The sequence below is a fragment of the Onychostruthus taczanowskii genome, unplaced genomic scaffold, assembly GCF_017590055.1.
Source record: "Onychostruthus taczanowskii isolate IOZ18803 unplaced genomic scaffold, ASM1759005v1 scaffold31, whole genome shotgun sequence".
Taxonomy (NCBI): domain Eukaryota; kingdom Metazoa; phylum Chordata; class Aves; order Passeriformes; family Passeridae; genus Onychostruthus; species Onychostruthus taczanowskii.
This window is the reverse complement of record NW_024500461.1, coordinates 6245367-6271829: the sequence shown is the minus strand read 5'-3', so window position 1 is coordinate 6271829 and position 26463 is coordinate 6245367. Positions and strand designations below refer to the sequence as shown.

Here is a 26463-nt window from a genome sequence, read left to right as displayed (position 1 = left end):
CTTGGTTGGAAGGTGTGACTAATGCAACACTGGGGTCTTACGAGACCAGCTAGATTATGTTCTCTTCTTAGAGGCTACGTCAGGACAGAGCTTTCTTTGTAAATATAGTAGTATGTATGTTGATACTACCTCTAAATATATATTGCATATTCCTGCCTCTTTTTATCTTGAAGAGAAGTTTCGCCATTTTGTGGCTAGTCTGCTGGTACTATTTAAATAGGGCTGGTATGTAAATAAAACTCTTAAACTTTTGAATGAAATATGATTTATAATAAGCCTTCTATTACTAAACATGAAGGAGTTTCAGTGTTTTATGTGTCCCTATTCCAACTGCTTACCCTTTCTGTGCTTTGATCAACTGCATCTGGCAAGTCTTTAAAAAAATCCTGAAAGTTTCTGAGGAAATGAGGGTGTTTCATCCTAGGTCCTGAAAACCACACATTCCTGTTTGGGAATGTGCAATTATTACTTCAGTGAAAACCCCAAGCCCCACAAAATTTGCCTATTTAATTTTTCACTCACCTTTACCTCCAGAGTTCCTCACCCTCTGGCACATGAATTAATGTTCATGTCTGAGCTGAAGGACTGAAAAAACAGTTTCCATTTCTGTTTTTTTCCCAGCAGCCTTTTAACTTCAGCTAACTCATTCAGCTTCTTAAGAAGTATAGGAAGGGTGGCAAGTCACCATCTGTGTGCAGTATCTAGTGTTAGTTTGGTACTTTGAATACTGCATTAGGAAAACAGTGCTTCCTTTAGTAAACCCACTCATTGTTTACTTTGGGATAACTTTGTTAAAACTGGTGTTAGAGTTGAAGATGAAACACCTGCCAAGAAGGTGAGGTCTTGTATTTCTTTTTATTTTAGAATTCCAGATCTTTCATTTATGAAGACCTCATTACTTTAAAAGACTACTAAGGTCCTCATGTCAGATCATTAACCACTGACAGTACTGTTATGTTGGAACATATGATTCCAAATAAAACAAACGGCAACAGGGAAATATGTTTTAAAGCTGCAAGGTCCTCCTAGGGTAGTTAACTGTGTTGCTGTTTAAGTATGTTTATATACCCACATGCCTTGGGACTGTTGCTGTCTCCAGCTAGAGAAAAAAAGCAGTGTGACTTGTGCATGAGAGCAACTGTAGCTAAAAGGTGAAGTCCTGCTACTCCTGCAAGGGAGTTGGCCTGAAGGAACTCCAGATTTACTTGTGTAATAATTAGAGGTGGTAACTCAAAAAGTCTGTTTATTTCAGAAAGGAAAAGAAATACATTTCCTCTACTACTTACTGATTATAAAGCAGTATTTTACTTGCACTTTTCAGTGGGTTAAAATGTGTTAAGTGTCACTTAAATGCATTCCTCAGCGTAGAAAGTCTGAAGATAAATGTGAAGATCAGTCAGGAGCTCTACTCACCTCTTAGGAATTTAAGTGCATTGGCATATGGATGCCCTGGAAAACAAGTTTTCCTTGAGCATTCAGAAGTATGGTTTGAAGCTCCCGTGTGCCAGGATATTGAAGGATTTATCTCACATAGGTAATGTGCAGAAAATGGGGCTGAATTGGTTGCTGTGCTCCACTGACCACTTTGGAAAATGCAAGCCCTGATTATTGAGTTGGTTTGACAGAATGTTGATACCATCTTATTGTGAAAACTTCTAGGTATCAAGGGCTTTCAGGCAGCAGTGCTGGGTTGTGTCCAGGGTACCTCAGGCTACCGAAGTCAAAACCTTACAAGTGAGTCTGCCCAAAACCGACTACACAATACTTCTGGTTTCTTCCTTTCTTTTCCCTTTGGACTTCTGAACCTTTAGGATATGCTGTGCTTTGTGAGGTTTCACTATAGCCACAGGAAGTCGAGATTGCCTGATGGTAACTCCCTCCGAGACCTGGATCGGACCCAATCCAGCGGCGGTCAGCAGGAGGAACTGTCATCCCTCTGTCCAGCCATTTCTCTGGGAGATCGTCGTGTCCCAGCTCCGGCTGTCCCCTCAGACAGGACGGCCTTGAAAATTAAACAAACGAAGGGACTTCTGGCCCAGTCCCTCTGGCTAAGCTCTCTCCCACCTTCATCCCCTCTCAGGCGTCCTTCTTTTTTCAAAGGAGGGGGCCACCCCAGCGGCGGTCCCTCAGTACCCGTGCGGCGGGACGCGGAGCGCCGCGGGGCCGAGCCGGCAGTGCCGGGCTGGGCAGCAGCGGGCGGGGCCGTGCGGCCGGGGCGTGCCCGGCGCTCCCGCGCGGCGGCGATCCCGGTCCCGCTCCTGATTCTGATCCCGCTCCCGCTCCCGCTCCCGCTCGGTCCCGCGGCCGCGGGGCTGGTGCTTGGGCGGCACCGCTCCCGGCGTGGTGCAGGGGCAGAGCGGCAGCAGCAGCAGCGCAAACACACGCGCAAGCATGCCGGGCAGCGACACGGCGCTCGCCGTGGACAGGACGTACTCGGACCCCGAGCGGCACCGGCGCTGCAAGACGAGGGTAAGGCGGGGGAGAGCAGGCGCTGGGGCTGCCTGGGGGATTTGGGTGCCGAGCTCTGACAGGCAGCCGCCAACCTGCGGCACTTTCCCCGTGAGGTCTCCGCGTTTGCTAGGCTGACGATCTAAAGAGAAGGTTTTTTCCTGTGTGATTCTTTCATGTTCATGCTCTGGACGCTTTTCGGTATAGGAAAATGAAATGAAACTGGATATTGACTTCATAGAAACCAATGTTCGAGGTATCCCCGCAATCGAAACTAGAGGGATACAAGTGTAATAGAGAACTTACTCACCAGAGTCAACAGCGCTGATGATTTAATGCCGTGACTCTGTCTCGATCACAGTGGTGAATACCGGGGTTTGGTTCTGTTTCTCAAGGTTTGTTTAATAAACTCTGGAGCAGGTGATTGTATCTGGCAGCAGACAATTATTATGGTGTCTTTTATGAAGTTAAAAGAGGGCTGTGGCAGGAATGGAACTTGACAGAAAAAGTGCACCTGTGTGTTCTAGGGATAAAGTAAGAATATACTTACTATATATGCCATGATGCATGGCTTTATGAAATAGCTTTTCTTAGTCTTCTGGCAAGTTTGTCTTTCTTTATTTTTGTGTTTTGTTCCTGGTATATATATAAACATAAACATGCATAGGCAAAGCTTGTGATCCTTTCATGTCTTTGGTGGCTTTTATGGTAAGTGTTCTGTTGATGAATGCACTTTGCTTTTTAGTTTAAAGTTCTTACCTAAATATTCAGCTCAAAGACATGTAAAAAGTGGCCCTTTCTTCCCATGCACTGCAGGAAAGGAAAAACGAGGTTGCTCTAGCTGACTTGGGATATTGGCAGGAATCCTGTTTTCTGAGCTGAGATCTTGGGTCTGCCCATAAATGAACTTTATGGTTTGAAGTGTAAGGATCAACTATTTGTGAGGCAAGATCTTTTCTGGGAGGTGACTGGGGTAAAGGTTTTGGGAGTTTTATTTTCCAGTACTGCACATTAGCAGTATTCTCCATCCCTCCTGCCCATTAATTCACAGTGATGAAAAGGAGATGGTGTGATTCAGATTGCTTCAGAATAATGAAATATTTTAAAAATAGATAGCCCTATACACTGTAGCGTTACTACTGGATTCTACAATGCTCTTCCCACTGTAAGGTGGTCGCACATGCTAGTCACATTGGAGTTAACAGTGTTATGCATTTCCTTTGTTCTTCTCTGTTGAAAGTTGAACTGATTAGTTTCTCCTTCATTGATCTTGCTGTAAGAATGTGACTACCTACCTAAGTGTAGCCGTGGAGAAAAGTTGCGTATCTTCATAATTTTTGTCATATTTAAAGGTTAAACTCTACTCTCTATTCAAGTTGATTTACTTAACAGTATAAGGTATCATGGCTAATGCTGTTTCGTTTATTGTACTTGTGTAATGACATTTTTAAAAAAATCTCATGTTTAAGGCAATTTTATATTAGCATTGGTGTTCTGCATGATTTTGGATTTCTTTTAGTCAGAATTAGTGTCATCTTCCCTTCCTGTGACCATGAGGGCTGGAAATACAACTCTATACAAGTTTAGAGTTGTATGTAATTGTGATGCTCCAGGGTTTGGGCTTTACAAGTTGTGTCAAATATCACAGAACTTGTAAAATAATTGCTAGGTATGGTAGCAGCATGTTGTATGTTCCAGATGATGGTAAGACCTTGTATTAAATCTGTTTGGGCTTAGTCCAGACAAACTGGAATTTTTCCTGGGTAAATTGCCTGGATAACTTGAACATTTCTCTTACTACCTTAGCCATAGTAGTAGAAATGGTCACACACTGGAGCAGCAAGAACTGGTGGTATTATGTAGAAAAAAGCAAGAAATTAGAATGCTGGCTTTTATTTACAGACTGAACAAAAATAATCAGAGCAGCTGAAATTAAAGCGGTCATTCTCAAACATGGATGGAGAAGAATAATGCAGTGCATGAATACAACAATACAGAGCTGGTGGTGGGGTTCTCAAGAGCCTGAGCAGACTTGGGAGGCTTGCTGTGTGAAGAATGCCTTGGAGCTGGATTTGGTAGCAGGATAGGGCATGTTGAAAGTAAGGTGAAATCCATTTAATAAAGTCTGGGGAAAAGAGAGGTGTTAAAGTAGAAGTTGGATCTCCTATTCTGTATAACATAGGCTACTGAGTCCAGTTTTTAGGTGGGTGGGTTTTAAAGGAATTCTCCAGTCTATAGGTTACTGCACGTGTCTTCCAAGCCCAGCTAAGGATTTTCCTTATGAGAAAGTGACACCTTTTCACTGGACAGGTAAAATGACAATTCCAGAACTGCTGTTGAGTATACTGTAGGAAGGCATCATTAAATTTAGTTTGCAGAAGTGCTGGAACAATTTCCTGTAAATGTAGCCTTCAGAGTTTATAAATGTAGAGTCTGAGGGGATTTAAACATTTTTGCTGCAGCCAAAAACCTTCTTCAGTGTACAGCAACAGGTCTGCTCAATGCCTTCTTCTTTGAGGCCATGTGAAATACAAGATGTTGTGGGTTGTGCTGATAATTCTCCATATGTCACATTTTGTGAGACATTCCCAGTGACTGAACAAGAGGAAATACTTTACAGAAGTACAGTTGGATCATTCTTAACTTAGGAAAGTCACTCCTGCTGCTGGAGGCCAAATATTTTGAAGGAAAGGCAGTTCTTTCTTGTTGGACATTCTCTTCCTTGGATGAATCACAAGAGTCCAGCTATGCTGTGCATGGCACTACTGAGTGGGGCATAAAACCACTATTACGTGAAGTGTAATGGAATTAGTGCCTTACAGTTCTGCTTTTATGTGGTGGGCATAGATTATAGCCATGTAGTTGCCTTAGTTCTGGAAAATCATCCATATCCAGATTTAGGAAGGGTGCCCTTCTAGGAGACTTTGCCTGCCTCTTCTTGCCAATAGTATCTGGTCGCTATAATCTGGATTAGTGCAGATGGCTCTGGTGGTGCAGGTGAAATCCGTGGACAGTACAGCCATACAAAACGTTTCTGGTCTTCTCTGCTAATGCCAGCTGCTGCAGCTTCACTGTGCTTAACATCCACTACTAGCTGATTCCTGCAACACTTCAAATATAAATCTTTGCCAAACATTCAGAATCAGATATGAATAGAACAGGATTTGAAGTAAGATATGAAGTAGAACAGGAGTTGCATTTTTGGTTGTCATGAACAAAGTACTGCTATTGCTGGAATGTAACTGGCAGGATAGTTTAAAAAGTGTCATAGGGCTTTCTTAAGGGACTTGATTTTGCAGTAAGCATTGTGGAAGACTAGGGTGTTCAGGTTCTGGCTACACTGTATTTCTTGATCAGTAAGTCCATGCAGAGGTATATGCAATTGCAATTCCTGAAGCTCAAACTAGCCTGGCTGTGCTAACCCGTGCCTCACTGTGCTGACTTTTGCTTCAAGAGCACTGTGTCAGGACTGCCTTTCAAGGCTCTATAAGGGTCTGTTAAAGCTGCCTTTTTTTTTTTTTTCCTTTTTTTTTTTTTTAAATCTGTTGATTTAAAAAAATCAAATGTTGACATTGCTCTTCAGTGTTAAAGCTGCCTTTTTTTTTTTTTCCTTTTTTTTTTTTAAATCTGTTGATCAGGACATTGCTCTTCACTCTTGATATCTCACCCATTACTGTACAAGAACCCTCCACATTTCATCAGGACTATAAATTTATATGTATGGCTTTGGAGGAAAAAATCCTTTTCCAGTACAACTAAAACACATAAATTCCTTAACTGCATCCGCATCAGCAGTCTATGTAGAAGTCTGCTTGCTTTTAGCAAGTACCAGCTGTGTTTGAGAGAGACACGGAAAGTCCCAATTGATTTCTTGCACATTGGAGCCTATTCAGAACTTTATTAGTGGAAAACAGAATTGTAAGAATCCTTCTTTTATTTGAAACAAATGGAAAAACCTTACCTGGAACAGGTGTGGTTTGTTTAATAATGAATAGAGAAATTAATTTCAAGCTTCTTGTTCTTTCAGCTTTAGTAAGACTAGCAGCAGAATCAGTGGTTTTTTTTTTTTGATAATTTAATTCTTACATGATCACACATATAAAAGGCTTGCACTAAAAAAAAAAAAAAAAAAAAAAAAAAAGCCCAGAAATTCCCCCAAAAAAAAAAAAAAAAAAAAAAAAAAAGGCCCAGAAATTTACTTCCTTTCTACTGATGAAAAAGCATTCTGTGGAATGTCTCTTCTCATTTTCCGTGTCTGTCTTATGATCCCTCCCACTGATCTTGTCTATAGGCAAGGCAGACTTTAATAATCCCTCCTCATATGTGTGTCTTTCTAAGCCTCTAATCACTTTCATCATCTGTCCTTGAATTCCCTTTATTTCCTAAAATCTTCAGCAGGCTTGGAGGAAATGACATAAAGGAACCTAAAAGGATTAAAAACAAACAAATAAAAACCCCAAACAGAATACTCCACCAAAGCAAACAAATCACACAACAAAACCCCACCAAGTTTAACCAAAACAAAAATCCACTCCACCCAGAGTTTTAGGAGATGGGGAGATTTAATCTCCTGGTGTTCTTTTAAATACAAAGATCACTGTGGAAGACATGCCTGTTCTGGGCTTTTATAACCTGTAACCAAACCTCCCAATATTTTGTGCTCTAAGACCTTACACACACTTTTCCCCACAGTTCCCTCCGGTTTGGACATAAGATGAAAATAATTTCATGAGACAGTTTTATTGGACCTCTAAGCTTTGGTTTTAAATCCACAATATAATTACAAATGTGTGAAACCTGTCAAAAGGTAGCCTGCATGATCCAGGGGAATTGGAAATAAGAGAGAGAAACCATAGTTATAATATAAACCCAGAAAGACTGACTAGTTTGTTAGATCTGAAGAAAAGCCTGTTTTGTTCATTTAAAACAGTAAACTGTTGAAACTTGATTATTTTGTCCATTTAGAACTGCATAAGAAACTTCTTACTTTTTTATTTCCTAGTGCCAGAAAGGAATATTAGGAAGTTTCCAAAGTTGGGAAACTTTGTTTTTTTTTTTTTAGTTTTGGGGTTAAATACACCTAAAAGCTAAAGGGCAATGTTAGGTCAAATGAAACAAAAGGGAAGTTGTTTCTGTACAACTTAGTTTAGCATTGCTGTGTTCCCCTGATACACAAAGAGTGAACCTCTTTGGTAGACTTGTAGGCTATAAAGGTTGTGTTCTCACACTCACTTAATTTTTTTCCCTAGCCCAATAAGACAGTTTTAAACAATAAGTAGAATGGGGGATGCATCTTCTTTTTAAGGTTTGAACTGATTTTAAGTTTGGAATCTTCATTCTTATGCCTTTAATAATTTTTGATTTTCACCAGGAAAATTCATGTCTCTGAAGACTCTAGAGTCTTTCCTTTGCTGTGCTGTTGATCCATCCTCATTGTAGTGGATGGTATTGCTTACAGGGCTGGGAAATTCTTATCACCTTTTAAATGTTAGGTATATGTATTAAAAAAAAGTCACTGGGGGGAAATTGCCAGGCTTTGCTTTCGTTTTGAAGGACCTGTAATTGTTCTTCAGTCAGGTTTCCAGCAGTGATGCTGGGGGATGGCAAGAGCTCCAGATCCCTGCCTTGCTCACTGTCATCATCTCCATAGGTAAGGCTTTCACTAGGCACCACCACCCACCTAGGTCTGCACAGAGACTGAGCCTTGAAGGTTTTGGTGGATTTTACATCTAGTCTTGTGCAAACTAAAAAGACTCCGGCTGCACGTTGTCCCATTTTGGTTCTTTTGGGAACATTATCAAGTGTGCAGCTTTCATCTTCACCCCCACAGTAAGTATGATTTTTGGGAAGGACTTGTGTGGGAGATGAATTTCTATGTAGTGCTGGGGAATGGTGGAACATAAGTCTCCCTTTCCACTTATGTATCCAGGTGAAGAAACTTTACAAAAGAGCAATGCAGTATTTACTACTGAAAGTTTTCTGTTCTTCCCTTGGTCTGAAAGTGGGAGAATTAATATGCAAAGCCAAAAATTAACTTGCTGATCTAAAGCCTTTGCATATGGGAGCATGTATGTACTGGAATGTCTTGAATCTTACCAGACACTCAGCAAGTGAGAACTCCTCTAAAGTATTTGTTACTGTAGAAAGCTGAAATGAGGCTTTTTGTTTTCAAAAAAATGACAGAAAAACTTAATATTGAGAGCTTGCTCACTTCATTATTGTTCTGTTTAGGCATTGCAACTGGATAAAATTCCAGAGGGCAGAGGTTTTGGAAACCTCTGGTACTAATATTTTCTTACTTACCTCTGTTTTGGACAGTGTATTTCAATGGACCTTTGATATAAAGTATTTAGCATCAATTCTTGATAATTCTCTGTTTACCTTTACTATAGTAGATAGATTTTCCTTGGCTTCTCCTATTTGTGTACAGCTTACTTAACAGTTGCCTTCCTTTGTAAATATTTGTTTCGGTAACTCTGGATGAAGAAGTTATGCTGGCGATGCAAAGAATTGACACTGTGCTATTGAATTAAAATAAAACATATGATTTAGGTAGTGCTGAATTAATTGGAAACTTTCGATTAACATCAGGGGCCTGTGGAGCCCATCTGAGATTAATTAGAACAGGCTTATGGAAACTTGTCTATATAGCAACTGTTCTTTACAGGATGGGAGGTGTTGCTTCCAGTTGATATTACAATCTCCTTTAGCTTCCACCAGGATGGTGTTGGTTGGTTTTTAACTTTGTTTTTGCTTTGTAAATAAGTGGTATATGTTTGCTTTGTAAATAAATGTAAATAAATGGTCTTGTAGTGGTTTGGCTAAAAATGTATGGAAACCTGTTTAGTTTCCTGACAAAACTGTGATAAAAAGAGCAGCCACTGTGTGCATCTGGGGACTGCAGCAACTAAACACTCTAATTATCTATGTCATGTGATTTTTTTTTTTTTCTGTTTGGTAGAAGTTAGTAGAAGTATGGCTTTCAAAAAGGCTACACGGTTGCTTCTCAAGCACTAAATAAGATTTTTTTTTAATTGACTTGCTCCTCCTGTTTAAAGCAAGCCTTTGCATGATAATGAAAGTTGGTGTTCTAAAGATAGGGAAGATGGCAATGCTCTGGAGTTAGTTTATGTATACAACAGGTGTTGATTTATAAGGTAAGAAAAAGCATTAAGTAGAGCTAGTGGAAGTATAAAACTTCCATTGTTAAATAAACAAGCCAAACCTGATGTTGCCTTCTGCCACCTAAAAAGCAAATAACACAGCTTACAGGAAATGTGAGGAGTCATGATTTTCGGGTCCTCGGATTAATAAATATAAGGGAATTTCTAAGTGGGCTTTTAGCTAGACTACAAGAATTACTGTTACAAGAAGATAAGCCTTGTTAGGGTGAGTTGATTTAGCAGGTTTCTCTTGTTTTACTGCATTCACTCCCTTTATTCCAAGTTATTCCAGTGCATATAATACAGAAATTAGAATTCAGCTAGTGCTCATTGTTCAATTGCAAAACGATATAAATATGCACAAATTGTGCTACTTTATACCAGCATGTCTGTACAGGTGAGTGATGTGCAAAGATCAAACTGACAGATCAATTACGACTGACTCTTAACTTTTTCTAATTCAGGGCAGTACAGCTTAATGTACTTTAAGTTTGCTGAGGACTTGCTAAGATTCACTGCTTCACACTCAGTTCCTAGGAAAATAATTATTTCATATTAAATGGGAGCTATGGGGCTCCAGTGTCCATTGACTCTGTTTTGGATTATTGTTGACAAGAAACTTTGGTTGAAGGTGGCAAGGACAGGTGGAAGCTTTGGAACCGAGTAGGATCAAACCCAGTACTAGTCTGAAGGAGACATTTAGTGTTAGAAGAATTAAATTAACAGATCTTATTAGTAAGAGTTGCCTAGGTCAGGCGTGAGGACCTTTCTTACCTAAGGAGGACCAAAGAAGGCTTGACTGTTCACTCATTCACAGCTGCTTCTTCAGTCTGCAGCACTAGCTCTCAGCAGCTTTGGACATGTTCAGGGCAATAGCAAGGAATGGAGAAGATAGCAGGGAAACATGATGGAGAGAGGGACAGAGATGGGATTTCATGTGCTTAGCATAGAATGGATTTGCTGCCCAGAACAGAGCTCCCTCCAAGGGCCAGGTGTAACTTTCCTTTCCCCCTCCTTTAGTCCAAACAGATGACTTGAAAATAAAATGTTCCAGTATTTGATATTACTTCAGCTACTGATACATGTGCATAATATGGGATTGTGTGGCTCTTATTATGTTAGGAATCTTTGTTTTACTAGAGCTTTTGTCAGGAGTAACATAATGGTTGTCCCTGATACGTTTTGTCAGAACAGTAAAGTGTCTCTTCACTTCGTCAGGTTTCTAATTTCTTTCTTCTCCCATGCCTGCCATATCCATGGAGAGAGTCTATCTTTTTTCATTCCCCTCTCCTGCCATACCTTAAGGAAGAAATCTGACTACATCTTGTCATCTGTATCCAGTCCTTTTTGGGAGTAAATTACAGAGTTTCATCTTGATGAACAAATGAAGAATTACAGCCTTCTCCTAAAATAAGAATTAAAAGGATATTCTTAATTGTCTCTTTTAAGCCAGATAGTAAATGTCAACAGGCTGATTCAAGCTGTCAGGCTTCTGGTCTGCTAAAATGTGTCCACAGAAGGTTTACAGCGAGTTTGCTGTACTCCCATGTTGTTGTCCTGATCAGCTTTCTGTGCAGGTCTCTGCAGTGGAACCCTTTCTTCGCATGTGAATTGATGCCATAGATGACAAGGCCCTTGGGATACACAGCATCATCACAGGCAGGCGTTGCTGCTTCTGCTGAGGGCCTGTGATCCTGTCCTGTGAAAGTGGTTTGGATTTAGCAGGCTTTAGTACCAGAGTCATGGGAAGGCTGGGGATGAGAGAGAGAGCAAAAGCATTTATAAACAAGACCTGAGGAAGATTTAAGAAAAGGGTAATAGTGAATACAGTGAAAAGTTTGATGATCAGCGAGAGCTGCTCCTCTGGTTGCCAATAGTTACATGAAGATATTCTGAGACTGTCCTTGTTGGCTTTTGCATGTTTTGTTCCCATAAACTGTTTGGATATGGTTAAGAGTAATTTGTCTTGTGAAGCACCAAGGAGTGTTACTGTCTGTAAGAGCTAGATGCTTGTTGCTACTCAGAAAAGGAAGTGTGCCATTGTCAGGTTATTCCTTTGTGTCTTTCCAGTGTTAACTCCTATGGAATCCTCTCTCTAGTGCGGAGAGAGATCCTATTGAGCAAATCTTCTGTTGCTGATATTTAAAAAACTGGTTTCAATGCTTTTCTACCTGTGGGACATCATTGTGTCTTGCAGCATAAATTTAATGTAGAAAAATATGCATCCATAGTTTTTATGAGCTTTTTTTTGCCTCCGAGGAACTCTATTTCTTTTTTTTTCACCAAGTAACTGGAAGGGCCTGAATAACAGCTGAGTTCAGGAGGGTGAATTAGACAGGACCTGTGATCTAACAAAGCCTGATCTGAAAGTGATCTCTGGTGACCTTCCTAAAACTTCATGTCAAGCTTTGATTTCTATTTGTTGATGCCAGAAGCTATGATATTTTTTGGGCATTGGGAAGCTGGGCTTTAAGTGCAGGAACTTACAAATTGTTCTTTCAAAAGACGTTTTGACCTATGTTGCCACTTTTCACGGATATTTTAGGTGGGACTTCTCAGTTTTTAGTGTCTATGTATATTACACTGTAGCCTGTATGGAAACTTTAATTTTGAGGAATTTCTCTTGCAATGAAGATACATCCACTTGTGGTGTTTTGGAACAAATAGTCCAGGCCTTGTTTGAGTTACTTTTGTTTGGACTTGACAGAGTCAGCTAGAATATTCTTTGTGCATACTGTGCCATTATGCAATGTGGCACTTAATGTCAGAGAAGGATGAAGTTCAGTGATTTATTTGAAGAAAATCTATGTTTTGAAATGAAGTCTAGAGCAGTGGTGACAACTATAGCCTCTGGTGACATGGGTTCAGGCTACTGTGACAGCTCTCAGTCCTTGTGTAATGGTGGGAGTCATTTAACCTCTCTGAAGAGAGAGTGGTTTTTCCCAGCATGCACAAGAGAGAGGATGAATACTGTGAAGGATACATATTTCAGAATCATTAGCCATCCAAGTGGATACTTAAGGAAAAGCCACCTCTTACTGGTTTTGGGCTTTTAAAAATATACAGTGAATGCATTTTCCTGCTTTTTACATCAGGCAGCTTTTAAGACTATCTGCCTTAGGTGCTTCTTCCCCCCAAATAGTGTAAGTCTTGTGTAACTGTTTAAAATTGGGCATTTTCTCTTAAGGCAGTTGCACACTCTTTGTAGTTGAGAGTGGGAAAGCACTTGCAGTGATCTGTCTAATCTCTGTTGATTTTGAAGAAGATCATTCTATATCACTTAGAGCTGCATACCTGAAGCTGGGCGAGATTAAATCTAGTCTAAATACCTGTGGCAGTGAATATTGCAAACACTGCGTAAAAGATGCAAGTTTCACTATTTTTCATGCATTATAAAACTAGATGTATGTACTGAACATCTAGACATCTGTGCCAAATTACTCTTGAGTGGGACTTAAAGTTCTTTTAGTCAGAAAAGCAAAAGAATATTCTGGCTTTCCCTCTTACATAGTGCATTCTTAATATTACTGATTCTTCATTTCACTTATGCATAATTGTTTTAGGAAAAGTTAAAAAAAAACAACACTGTCTTTTTGCCAGCTTTGCCATTATGCAAAAAAAATCATTGGTCTCTGTTGTTCAGAAATTTGGCAGTACAGGATGTTACCTTGCCTTTCCCATTGGTTTTTTTAATATATAAAGGAAGAAAGGTGAAAAAATACCGATTTGTGACTTGGAAAGAAGGAGAGGACTCTTGAATTTACTTTATTGTTACTGCAAGAATATCTGATTTTGGGAAAAGAAAGGCCAATGATTATTTTATAGACTCCCTGATAAGATGGATTTAAAATATCTCTGATGAGGTTTAACCCCTGGCAGCCACCAAGGCCCAGGCAGCCACTTGTTCACTCCCCTACCAGTGGGACTGGGGAGAGAATCAGAAGGGTAAAAGCTGGAAAACTCATGGGTTGAGATAAGGACAGTTCAGTAGGGAAAGCAAAATCTGAACAAAGGCAAAGCAAAACAAAGAATTAATTCACTTCTTCCAATTGACACACACGTGTTCAACCATCTTCAGGAGAGTAGAGCCCCACCAGTTACTTGGGAAGACAAATGCCATCACTTTGAATGTCTCCCCTCTTCCTCCTTCTTCCCCCCTTTATATAGTGACTATGATGCCATGTGGAATGGAGTATCCCTGTGGTCAGTTGGGGACAGCTGTCCTTGCTGTGTCTCCTTCCAACTTCTCGTGCAACCTCAGCCTCATTGCCAGTACAAAAAGCAAAAGAACACTTTGGCTCTGTGTAAGCCCTGCTCAGCAATAACAAAAACATCTCTATATTATCAACCCTGTGTTCAGCACAAATCCAGAACACAGCCCCATACCAGCCAACTGTGAAGAAACTAAACTCTACCCCAGCCAAAACCTGCACAGTCATACAGAGTTAAATTCACTTTATTTATGTTCTGTGCACATTGCAGTAAGTCCCTTAATTTCTGTTTTTAAGAGGAATTTTTTCTCTCTGATTTCATCCAGTATAATTTGCTAATCTTAAGGGTGTGAACTCCTCATGATCTAGTGAGACAAAATTATAATAGCTGTGTCTGAATTTTTATTTAAAATTTATCACTATATGTTTCTATGTAGGGCCAAATATGTTGCTTATGATGTGGCTGTTTTGGTGACTAACAGTATGATGGACTAATTAATACATACTTTAGTGAAGGTAGGGTTAGTGAATTGGAAATAGAAAGAAATTCTTCTTCTAGTATGATTTTGATCTTATGTCATAATACACTGAACCATTGTATCAGTGTGGTTTAAGGTCGGAGAGCTGCTTGGAAATATTTTATTTGAACTGAGCTTCTGAAATTCCAATGTAAGAAGCAGTGAACTTTCTGTATATTTTTTTAGGCAACACATGAAGCAATATCTTTAATGACTTTAATAATTACTCTTTGCTAAACTTGGGGAAGCTTTGATTTCAGAGAGTAATACCTTGTACCATTCACTGCTGTTATTTTAACATATTATCAAGATCCAGTTCTGAGGCTTTTGTGATAAACTTGCCTCATTCTCTAAATGTTTTTTCTTCCTGGAGCAGACAGATCAATCTGTTGTCATTATCTTTGCAAGAATAATAAGATTTAGGAGACTGTCATATTTACAAAGGTACAAAGTGTCGTCCACTGAACAGCTCATTTCCAAACGCAAAAACCCCTTGGCATTTTCACAACAGATGTGCTTGTCTTTTTGAATGGTGAATGCTCAGAACTCTTCCTTAGGCTGATGCTATGCTGAGCTTTCTTCTGTCAGCACCACAAGGACCATAGGCAATTCAATTTATGAGACTTCTGGCTAAATTCATGGTGTTACAGGCAAGAGTAGAATCTGTTTAGCCGCTGAAATACTAATGGTTTGAATAAAAATAATTAATACGTGTTACTATTGTAATTCACACTGGCCATTAAATCCCAAAAGAGGATATGTCCTGAGCCAGTATCAATGTGGTAGCTCACAGACAAACAATTATTAACAGCAGCTTCCTAATCTTCATAGCCCTTACCTCTGTTCTGCCAATTTTGTCTTTTCGTAATGATGTTGATAAACTACAATATCTGTACAAATTTCCCCAGAGATGGAAAACTGCAGGAAATGGTATGAAATGTATGTCCCAGAGAAAAAAAAAATAATAGCACTCCACATATTTCACATGGTATAATTTAGCAATATTTTTTTCCCACAAACCAAATATTGGAGGAAAATAGTAGCCAGATTTTCTAAAATAAATACAGTATCCATCCTTCCGTTCTGTTTGTGCTCATTTTTGTAAAAGGAAAAAAAGGTTGCATACAAATAAAATATGGAAAGGGTATAAATATTTTATATGTTTGCAATGTATGTCACTTACGTGCCAATAACAAGAAGGAGCAGTTGGGTGTAGAAGGGAATGATCTCACTGCAGGTAAAAAGAGTAAATCAAGATAAAATTTTTATTCATGGTAGTTTTCAAATAACTTTCCAAACTTGAGGAACAGCAAAAATACATTACTCCCTTGGAAAGGAAGCCTATTAAGTTTATTAATGTAATTCAATGTTAGGAGCAAGTAATTTCCTTTAAGTCCTTTTTTTCTTTCCTGGAAATTATTTTTCATGTTTCATGTTTCCTGAGGCTTTTTTATCATTCAGATTTGTTTAAGAATTATATTCTGCCTAGTAAATATGACAGGAGAGTAGAGGCTTCAAAGGTAATGAGCCCAGACATGCTGTGAAAATTATTTTCATGTGTCCTCACCAGGCACCTATCCATTCTTGAAGGGAGTAGAAGTCAGAGACAATTTTCCTTATCCACTGCCTGGCATGCCAGTCCATCAGCAGGCAGACAGTTTAAGATTATCCAGAGAATATGCTTTCTTACCCATTTGTTGGGTCAGGAAGGTTTTGCGAGGCACACTATTAAATTGAAGCTGTTATAAAGGACAGTTAAGGACATTGGAACATGCAGAAAATACTCTATAACATTTTGGGGCATAAAAGAATCTGAGGAATATGGGGTGAGGAGATCTGGGAAGGTGCTGCTGGTGTTGTTGCTTTAGGAAATAAATCTGAAGCCCATATGTTACCACATTGTGTTGTTTTTGCTGAACTAGTATTTCTGTGGGATTGTGACGGATTATACAGCATACTGTCCCTGCCTCTTCTGTAGCAATTCACATGTTCAAGCTGAGCTAGGGCTCAGATCTCTAAGAAGTGCCTATTCAGCCACTGATCAAGTGTAGTGTGTGCCCTCTGATCACAGAATCATAGACTGCCTTGGTTTGGAAGGGACCTTGAAGATGACCTTCTTCCAACCCTTCTGCCATGGGCAGGGAACCTTTCGCTAGCCCAGGTTGCTCAATGCCCTCTGCAGCCTGGCCCTGAAGTGCCTGACAGCATCTCTGTCTATGCCACGGAGCTCTGCCACAAAAGGCAGCTTTATACTTTAATTTGAATGAAGCTTCCATATCATCAGGGTCGTGATGAATTGACAAAAGTACATTAATAGTGTAAACTCAATTAATGGTCTTCCCAAAGTGCATAGGTGAAGGTGTTCTAACATCTTTGGTGTCTCATGTTGGACTGAAGAAAGAAAGAGTGCTCCTTAGGAACGCTGGGAGAGCAATTTTGATTTGGGTATAATATCCCAACCAACTCTTATGCTTTTAGCAGCAAACAAGTGGCCAGAGAAAGCACTCTCAAGGGAGCTCTGTAGGTGCCTTCAGAATGAGATGGTGTGCCTTTGGGAAGGCATAACATGTCAAGTGAAGAAGCAGATATTGACAGCAGAGCACTTTGTTCTGGTGTGGTGCTTGGTGTTACTCAAAGTGCTTCCTGCTGCAATTGATGTGCAGCATTAATCTGTATCCACTCCATTTTCATGTCCCTCTTTTCTTACCAAGTCATTGCTCTCTTCATTGAGAACAAGAGCTGTAGAAAGTGCTTGTGTGATTACACTTAGACTGCATCTTTGAAATTTTAGCTGGATTACTTTATTCACTGAAGACTAGTGTTAACTAAATTTGGGCATATATTTCATCCTATAGGGGGGAAAATGGAAAATTCTTGTCAATCTGTATTTTAAATTCTGTATTCATTGCTGTCTAGTGATTTGTTTGATTTGAGCTTTTTTTCTGCCAGTCAATGTACTTAATTCTGTTTGACAGTGTTTTAGTGTCTTCAGGTGCATAGTATAGTCATGTTCCTGATAATTTTTTTGAGAATCTGGCTTCATCCATGCTTGTGAACACAAATAGCAATTGATGTTGGTCAAATATTTGAAATGCCTTTCTGCACTGCTTAGCTGCCACACAGTGTGGAAGAATGGCCTTTACCAAACTAACTCTGGTTGCTGCTTCTGCAACTCTTGATGTAGAGGTCTTGAGAGAGCTCTGGGCTTTTCAGTATGCTTCGTTCCTGTGCATGACATTCATGGTTCATTTTCATGACCACTGAAGCAAGAAAATAATGAAAAAAAAGTTAACATTTTGCTTTTTTTTTTTTTTAATGGATTGTTGTCTGGTGTCTTACGAAATATTAAGTGTTTCAACAGCTTGCCTATACTTCATGCATTTTCAATAAAAAATAAAATGTAACTTAATACATGTTGGACTTTGCTGCATACAGGGCTGGATACTGCAGGTAAATTTTTAGCTCTGGTTCAGTTTTTGCTTGCCAAACTTTAGATATCCCTATTAAGATTCATAACCAGAAGAACTGAAGCTTCAGGTAAAGAAAGAATTTTTTTTTTTTTGAGAATTTTCCTATTAACTTTTCCAGTATAGAGCAGGCTTGTCCAATAAGATGCACCAAAGGATGTAACCTGTTTTGTGCAGTTAAGTGCTGTGCTCTGTCTAATTGATTAAAATCTCTTGCATGAGTATATTTAATAGAAAAAATAAAATCAGTAGAGTTATAAAAGAAAGCGAAGTGTTCAACCAGAACAGTTAAAATTGTTGTAACCAACAGCTTGAGTTCTTAAATGTGTAAATGTACACAGAGGATCTCAGCAGTTACAGGCTGTCATGGCTTGATTTCAACCTAGAGTGCCATTACCTCTCTTCAGTGCTAAATTATTCAGGTGTATAAGCCAGTTCAGTCTACTATGATTTTAGAGGTAACTAGATGGCATTGATTCTGTTATGTGTTTGCTGAAGATGTAAGAACAGTGTATGGAAAGCAGGTTGTGCCTGCAGTCCATTTAAATGCTCTAGCTTGCATGCAGAACTGTTTTCCAGGTTATTGTTGTCAATATTAAGTAGTTATGGATGTTTTTTGGATAAGCTCCATTCAGATCATGGCTGTTGGAGCATTACAACACAGTTGATCTGTTAATGCGAGAAATGTGTGGTTTGGACACTGCTGATTAATAATGTACTGAAAAAAATGGTCCAACATAAATTTTTTACAGAAATAGGACAAATACTAGACTTAACATGTGTTGTGAAAGTGCTGCAACAGAAGTAAGCTGCTGCTGAACTAAAGGAAAGGAGTCTATTGGAGACCTTGAGTATTCCCTACCATCTTGTTTGCTGAGCTCCCTGGGAACCTGCATTTCTGAAGTGTGCCCTCTGTGCCTCCAGAGGCTGATTGGTCCCAGCACTACTTGGCATCAGGGCAGCAATTTTGCTGCTGAAGAATAAAAAACAAGCCCAAGAATGCAAGGCAACATGCTGGTGTGCTCTCCTGCATTTCTTCAAAACACATCTGTGGTGTGAGGACAGCTTTCTCCTTCCTGGGGCATGTCCTCGCTGTCTTACTATCTTGTAAAGTCTCCACAAATCTCGGGATCCAGGGGCCCTAATTCTTCTGGAGAGGCAGAGGAATATCATCGTCTTAGCTGCCAATTTTGTGCTTGGGATATCTGCCTTGAAGCTGTGAGTTTGGACATGTCTTAAGCTGAAAAAAGCCTAAAATCCAACTGTTGGTTTCTTGATGGACAATCTTGGCTGATAAGTAAACCTACTCCCCATGCCTTTTGCTTGAAGGCACATATGACTGAACATGTAATCCATACTTGATTAAGTATTTCTTCTCCACTGATTTCTGCAGTGAAGTCATGATACATTTTGCATCTGAATTGATTCACCTGGCAAGAGATTGTGGCACCAGTGCCCTCATTAGTGGACTATTATGGAGTCATTGCAAAGGAATCTCTGGAGGAAAGGAACAAATTATTCAGGAACACACATTTTAAAATACGTGAAATAAAGGAAAAAGAAATCAGGAAATGACTAAATGCATCTCACTTGGCAAAGTGACATTTATTTTAGTACAAAGTCTTCAGACTACCTGCGGTAGTTCTCTTGTAGGTTGTTTAGAATCATGGCTCTGTTTCAATCAGCTAAAAATACTTTTGAATTATTACTTACCATCTTTCCAATCATTGTTATTTGGCTGTCACAAAAAAGAGACAAAAAAAGATGTTGGTAATTTTTTTTTATTATACAAGTATCACAGTCCTGTAATTTATTCTATGAATTTCTGTAAACTTAAAAATTAAAAGTTTGGAAAAAAAAAAGTAAGTATGTTTTATACTACAATTGCAATAATGTCCCTGTCCCACAGTATCTATAGCATGGTACAATGGTAGCTTAAAGCAGATGTTGTTTTTGCTTGACAGGCAAGTAGCAGCCTGGATAGCCTCAAAAGTAGATTGTGTCTGATAATAATTTAGCACTTAAACTTTCATTACTGGCCTGTGTTTGTTAGGGTTTTGTTTGTTTTGGTTTTATATATGATCCCTTTAATACTTGTTTGTGTTTCTGAGAAGCAAAGGCCCATACACAAGAGCTTAGAGAGGAAAGTTTCTTCCAGGTTTGTGAGGATTGCTGAGTGGCAGAACTTGTTACACAGCTTTTAGAGGTGCCTGTTCTGCTTTTGCATTGGCTCATATTCCTGCAGCTGCATTGCATTGCTGCAGTTTGCTTGTTAGACTCCTAGAGCTGCTGTTCCTTTCCTTGTAAAGTTGTGTCACCTAAAGAGTATCTTTATATTTGATAAAGCATCTTTTGAGAGACTAAGAATGACCTGCTAGAAAGATTGTGCTTGGATAGGGAGATTATTTTCTTCAAATTTCCCAGTGTCAATGGACACTGATACGATTTACAGGAAGTTGTACCACTAGTGAGAAATTACATAGTTCTGTTAGAGTGCTAGATCCTAGCTTCAAAACCCGTTCTCTCTGAAGTGAGAAAAATCTAAATTGAGTCAACAAATGGGAGTAGGTAGATTGTACAGAAGTTCTGGGTGAAGGTACTCACCTATTACAAGGTATGTTAATAGGAAAGTGGGAGGGAAGCAGTTACAGAGAAGGAACTGAGAACTGAAGAGTTCACAAAAAAGTAGAGAGATACAGGAAGGGGAGAAAGGGTAAGGAGAAACCCTGAGCTCATGTGAGGCAAAAGATCATATGAGCTTCTGCTCACATGAATAAAATTCAAAACCTTTTGTTTAGCCAGTAAGTTACGATTTGGAGCAAAGTCCCTCTATGTGGCATCCTCCCATCCTTCAAGAAGGAGCAGAACAGGTCCTGCAGTGTCCTCCCTGATCTTAACACAGAAAAATTCCAGGCCTTCCTGCTTCACCCAAAATAGTGACTAGTTCGGCTTTCACCTATCAAAGTGGCTACCCTCATCACTCATGGATGCCAGCCATGTCATGCATAAGATGCAGTGAAGACATAAGAGCCTAGGTTATGATTGTTAGGTAGCAGAATCACTATGTGGAAGGTGTTAGATTCCTGTGGTATCAGGCTGGGGATGAAATTTCACCTGAAGTGGCTGCAGAAGCAATGTGGCATCTAAATGTAAGCACAGATCAAGTATCTGTGGTTGTCAAAGACACACTTTATTTACTTTTGGCCCATCATGACTCCTTGGATGTTTCAGCATGGAAGAAATTGTGGAACTTGCTCTTCTGTGGACACGTGATTACAAAGTCATCTTAAGAATTTATGCTGAATGGGACTCTCTCCTCAGCCCCAAAGCATGTTCAGGAGGAAACACTGACCAAAAAGGAAATAAGTAAATCATGTTTTAATACTTGGAACTCATAATCAGTTTGAAGTAACAATGTGATGATCAGATTTCGTTATTTTCATTTCTAGCTCGTATTGCCTGTCAGTGTGTCTACGTGCTTTGGGGGTGGGGAGAGAGTCAAATTCCTGTGGAACAGATCATTGAATACACCTGGAATGACTGTCTCAAAGCAGGCTTTGAGATACAGTTTGTCACTGGAGCTTCTCTTGCAACTAGTAGAGTTTTTCTAGGATTTGCCTTTTTGCAGATCAGAAGTACAGCTCAAATCATTGTGGCACATTGTGCCAGAGACAGGTATCTAGAGCTACCAGTTATAACTTTTAAATTCCACTGGGAACAATGTTAACTCTTCAGAAGGAGATCATAGAGTCAAAATACCCCAACTCTGAAAATATTACTCTAAAAATATTTTGACCTTGCTAGACTTGTTCACTGTAATACTGGCAGGCTGCCCAGTCTGTGGGAGTGATTTTATGTACATTCATATGTAGTAGTCTCTTGTAAGACCAGTCTGTTAGTGAATCTACTGACTCCCTTACATGGTCTGTGAGTTACACTGGGAGATTTTGTCTGACAGCAAGATAACTGCTTGTAGTTGGGTCTCAGCATTCAAGGCAGTAACATAATTTCCCTGGTTGTTGCTACGTGCAAGGAAACGGTAAATCTTCTGAAACAAAGCTTTTTCCATAAGTACTTCCAGGATAATTCCTTTCCTTTCCCTTCAGATAACAGTAAAACTGTAAGAAACTTGTGATCAGTTCTGACACAAGTTTCATATATTAGATAGTCAAATATCACAATATTGTGATATTTTAAACATAGTAAGAACTTCAATTATCTGTTACCTTATGTAACCCAGAAGTCATCTAGAAAACTTGAAAGAGCAGTGTTAAAATGGTATAATTTTTTTTTTTTATTATACCACATCATAAGTGTTTTCAGTTATTTCCATACTGCTAACCCCCACCCCAGCTCTGCACGCTAAACAAGGATGCATTCACAGTGTTGTGCATGAATATTTTAAGACCTGTGTTGGGAAGTTAGTACCAGAAACTAAACATCACTTTTATTACACTAAAGGGACCTAAACCAGCTCTTCAGTGAAAAGCTAAATAAATGACAAATCATTGGTTTTACTAGTCTCTTTTTAGTCTATTTTGCTAGTTTATTTTTAATTACTTTTAGAAGTATTTTTAACTTTTCAATGTGCTTATGAGTTGTTACTTGAATGTACTACCCTATAGTGGTCCCAGTACATGTGGGTAAGCATCTGAAAATATTTGAACATGTATCTGGATTTATTTTGGTGAATCTTTGGCTTTCAGCTAGCAAACAGCCCTAACAGAACAGGATTTCTCAATCTATTGTATCATATAGCTTTCAGACTATATGACTATTTTCTAAACATTGTTAAATTATGCAGCGGAACATAACACCTGGTGCATTTATTTCTGTACTGACCTTTATTTTTATAGCATTCTTGTTAAAGCAGTAAATGAACAAGAAAGATAATAAAAAGCACATAAAAAAGCCTACATACCAAATGGGATGAATAATGAAGTACGTCAGTTTATCCCATAAAGTTAAAATGTTGCAGTGTTTCCTGGTTAGTACCAGAAGCATTTGTAGGAACAGATTTAAAATCTGCATTTGGAGAGGAGAGCTGTAGAAGGTGTGATTTGCTCTTTCCATTGTGAGAGGTCAGAGTTCCATACAGTCATATTTGCATGGAAGGTTTTCTTCCAGTGCAAATCACTGCAATTCATTCAAGTTTCCCAAAGCATTTAATGAATGTGTGCATATCTAAAGAGTTCCTTTCTAGCTGAAATATAATAAAATACATTCAGGCCATTTTTACTTGCTGAAAAGTTAGCTAATTTTGGATTTAATTTACCACCTGATTATTTTCCCCCCCTCAAACTTTTGTTTTATTATAAGTAATGTTAAGTCTACAGGAGCTAATTTTCAAGATCAGTTTCTGCCCAAATTTATGTGTTTCTTCTACTTGCTTACCTGCAGGCAGACTGCTTTGATTATAGCATTCACACCAAGAACTAGTGGACTTAGGCTGAAGGAGCTTTCTTTGCAGTCTGCATTATGATTTCTTGAAGTGATTTGTGTGTTTCTCAAACCTGTCAAGTAACTGACTACAGAAAGTGAGAGTATTTGTCAGTCTGTTTCTTTAGGAAGAGGGTCTGGAAAATGATTTTTTGACATGTTACACTATTTAGAATATTAACTCACTGTGTGTAATTAGGCTAACATCATTTGGCATAATCTCATAAGGGGCATGTTTTTGAGGGTTTAATAATGAATATAAATCTTCATCTGTCTGTTGAAACCTCTAAAAATCTGATTTATTAATGGTACTTTATTTAGGTTAAAATGATTCTAAGCATGTGATGGAGAGAGATAGAGAGAAAAAATATTTAGACAATTTTCTAACGCCTTGATCAAAATGAGCAGTGTGGTTTGGGTTTTGCTTTGCTTTTTCCACTGTCATGGAATGAGATCTCTTGTGTCAAATGTTAGGCTGTTTACAACAAGGTTCTGGAGCCTGTAGCCAAGCAGAGCTCCCTGCCCAGGTACAGAGCTCTGGCTCAGGGCAGAGCCAGTAACCATGGTCAGACTCCAAGGACAGCATGGCTCTTATCTGCTTCCTTTCCCACTGAACTCTGCTTTGTTCCTTTTTATCTGTGCTGTTGCTATGACTGAATATGGTAATATGTTTATAAGTCTTTTACACCAAACCATGTGATAAAGCATATCCTCTTGACTGTCTGAATAGAAACTTAAGAGAGAGAAAAAAAGAATCCGCTTAGAAAGTTCAAAGGAGAGGGAGGGAGGCAGGCAGGCTGATTAGGAGCAGAATATTGATTTCAATTTCATTCTAATCAAATCATATTGGTGAAAAGGCCTCTAACATCACCACAACACTAAAAAATAGAAAAATCTAATATGAGTTTAATATGTAGGAACTGGCATTAAGAGAAAATTGGCAACTAGCATTTGTGTCTGTGCTTCTGAACAAGCCCCGTATATTTAGTTTGAATGTAAGATCAACACATGCCATTTTCTGTTGATAATTTTTTTAAAACACTCTGAATTAAGATTACAAACTGCTTTAAAAAGACCATCAGGTGTATTGCTGTAATTAGTGTAATATTGTTGTATTATGGCATAATAAAATCATATGGGGAACTTCTGTATCCTGCTTTAAATTGTTGTGCTGTAATCAAGGAACATGAGGAACAAACGTACTTAGGTTGGGCAGCCTTTTGCTTCATACAAAAAATTTACAAGGAGATAAGAGCAACAGTTTGACCATCTCTTGAAAGAGGTTCTCCCAATTCCCTGTGGTTAGGTAAGAGAGGCAATGGCTTTCAACAAGCTGAAAATAACACTTTAAAATGCTCTGAAACATCTTCTATTGTTTTCATGCACTTGGCACGGAAGTTGATGGGTGAGCTCTGTGACTCAGTCTGTGGGACATGTAAGTCATGGGTGGTGAGTGTGGGACAACTCCACCAAGCAGAAAAGCAACAGCCTGAGCTCCTGTTTCAGAATTGCTGCCCTGGTCTAGCTATTATGGATTACAGCTGTATAAGAATCTGAAGTACCTATGTGCTTAATGAAGTTTTTGTTAGATTTTATATGAATAGCTTCTGTTACCATCTCTGCTTAGACCATATAGGTAGCTTTATGTTTCTTCATAGCACACAAATCTTGCCAGCAGTACTGAAAGAGATGCTTGAGTAAAAGAGAGGTGTTTTAATACCTAACTTGAAGATGGTGGGGTTTATCTTATGTGTTTTTAGCAGTTGACTTACCCATCATTATGGATTTAATAATGGATGTTACTGAAGATGTAGCAGTTCTATTTTAAGATTGTTTTAATAATTAAGCAATATCAGTTGTTGTGTCAAGTATCCATGCTAACTGAAATGTATGGTTTCGATAAAATTGTGTGCTTTAGAGTTCACAGTATTCAGACTAAATATTCATTATTTGTGTCATGCAATATAAATTATCACTACTATTTAAAAAGAAAAATTGTTCTGGGGTAGTCTTAAGACCTTTATATAAGGAGATACATGAAATTAAGCTGTATTAATACACAAATTGGCAATTTCTGTAAATCATGGCAAGTATTCTACCAGGTAAAATATATCCCAGATAAAAAAACATGATCAAACTGATTTAAGATTAAAAGATGCAGTTGCTACTGTTAGTTGAGCAAAAGCAAAAGAGGAAAGGTACAAGAAAGAAAAAAGTACAAACTAAGAGTATGAATAAGCACATAATTGTTAATGTAGATATTATTTCTGTAGCAAGCTGTAGTTGTTTTTCTTTATGTAAAGTTAACTCTACTGCAATATTCTGAAGACAATATTAAGGTTTCCTCTTCCAAAAAATCTTAGTGGTTCTCAATGAGAAGAATTGACAAGTTTTGTCTTTAGAGTCTAAATTGTGGCATTTGGCCATATAAACATCTTGGTCAAGTAAACTACTCTGACCTGTAATCATGTTTCTACAAATGTTATTTGAAGAGTAATTTTATAATTTCCTGAGTGACATTATCCCTATGAAACATTTTTAGTATTGCTCTATTCAATTAAATAAATAATCTCTGTGACACCATCACATCCTTTGTAGTGCTAGAATGAAACACCTAACATAATGATGTTGTGATCCAAATAAAATTGTGGCTCTAAAAGCATTATCAAGGTTTTAACCCCGTATGTCCTCCTAGGGAGAGTTTGAACAAGATCAAAAACCCTAAGAGTCTTGAATACGAAGGATATGAGACTAAAACACTTATCCAAAGGCAAGGAAATTCAGTAGGAGCTGTACAGGCTCCTCCATCTCTGGTTGCCACTTTCTTACTGAGTCTTACTGTTGCTGGTGCATTGTTGGTGTTGCATTTTCAGCTGTCTCCCGAGACAGGTCTTTACTACATCTGTGCCAAATTGAATTGCATTTTGCACAAACATATTAATCAAAAAAAGAAGTTACATGAAATTGATCTATAATATTTTGTATATCCTGTCAATACAACAGATAGCAGGTAAGAAAAGCAGGTTTAATTTTCTTGTGTTAAATTACTTTTATATTAGCAGCATGGTTTTAACAGATTAAGAAATATCAAGTTGAAGACAATTTTTTTCTACTGAATCTATTCTGTTTGAAGCAATTTAATGTGCTGTGCAACTGTACAGTTTCTGAGCACTTTCCATTAGCTTGCTAAACAAGGTCACTACTGTTTCTTGCCTGT

The 26463-nt window shown here is 38.7% G+C and overlaps 1 protein-coding gene across 2 annotated transcripts in view; it reads left to right on the top strand.

Annotated features, from left to right (window-relative positions):
- TMCC3 (transmembrane and coiled-coil domain family 3) overlaps window positions 1-26463 on the top strand; it is a 57850-nt gene that overhangs the window by 5592 nt on the left and 25795 nt on the right. The window contains exon 1 of one of the 2 annotated variants that reach the window (XM_041409787.1): window positions 2063-2469. The exons of the other annotated variant lie outside the window; for it this stretch is intronic. Coding sequence (XP_041265721.1) covers window positions 2392-2469 — 78 coding nt within the window. The 5' untranslated portion in view covers window positions 2063-2391. Of the gene's footprint in view, window positions 1-2062; window positions 2470-26463 lie in introns of those variants that run through there. 2 annotated transcript variants of the gene reach the window in all.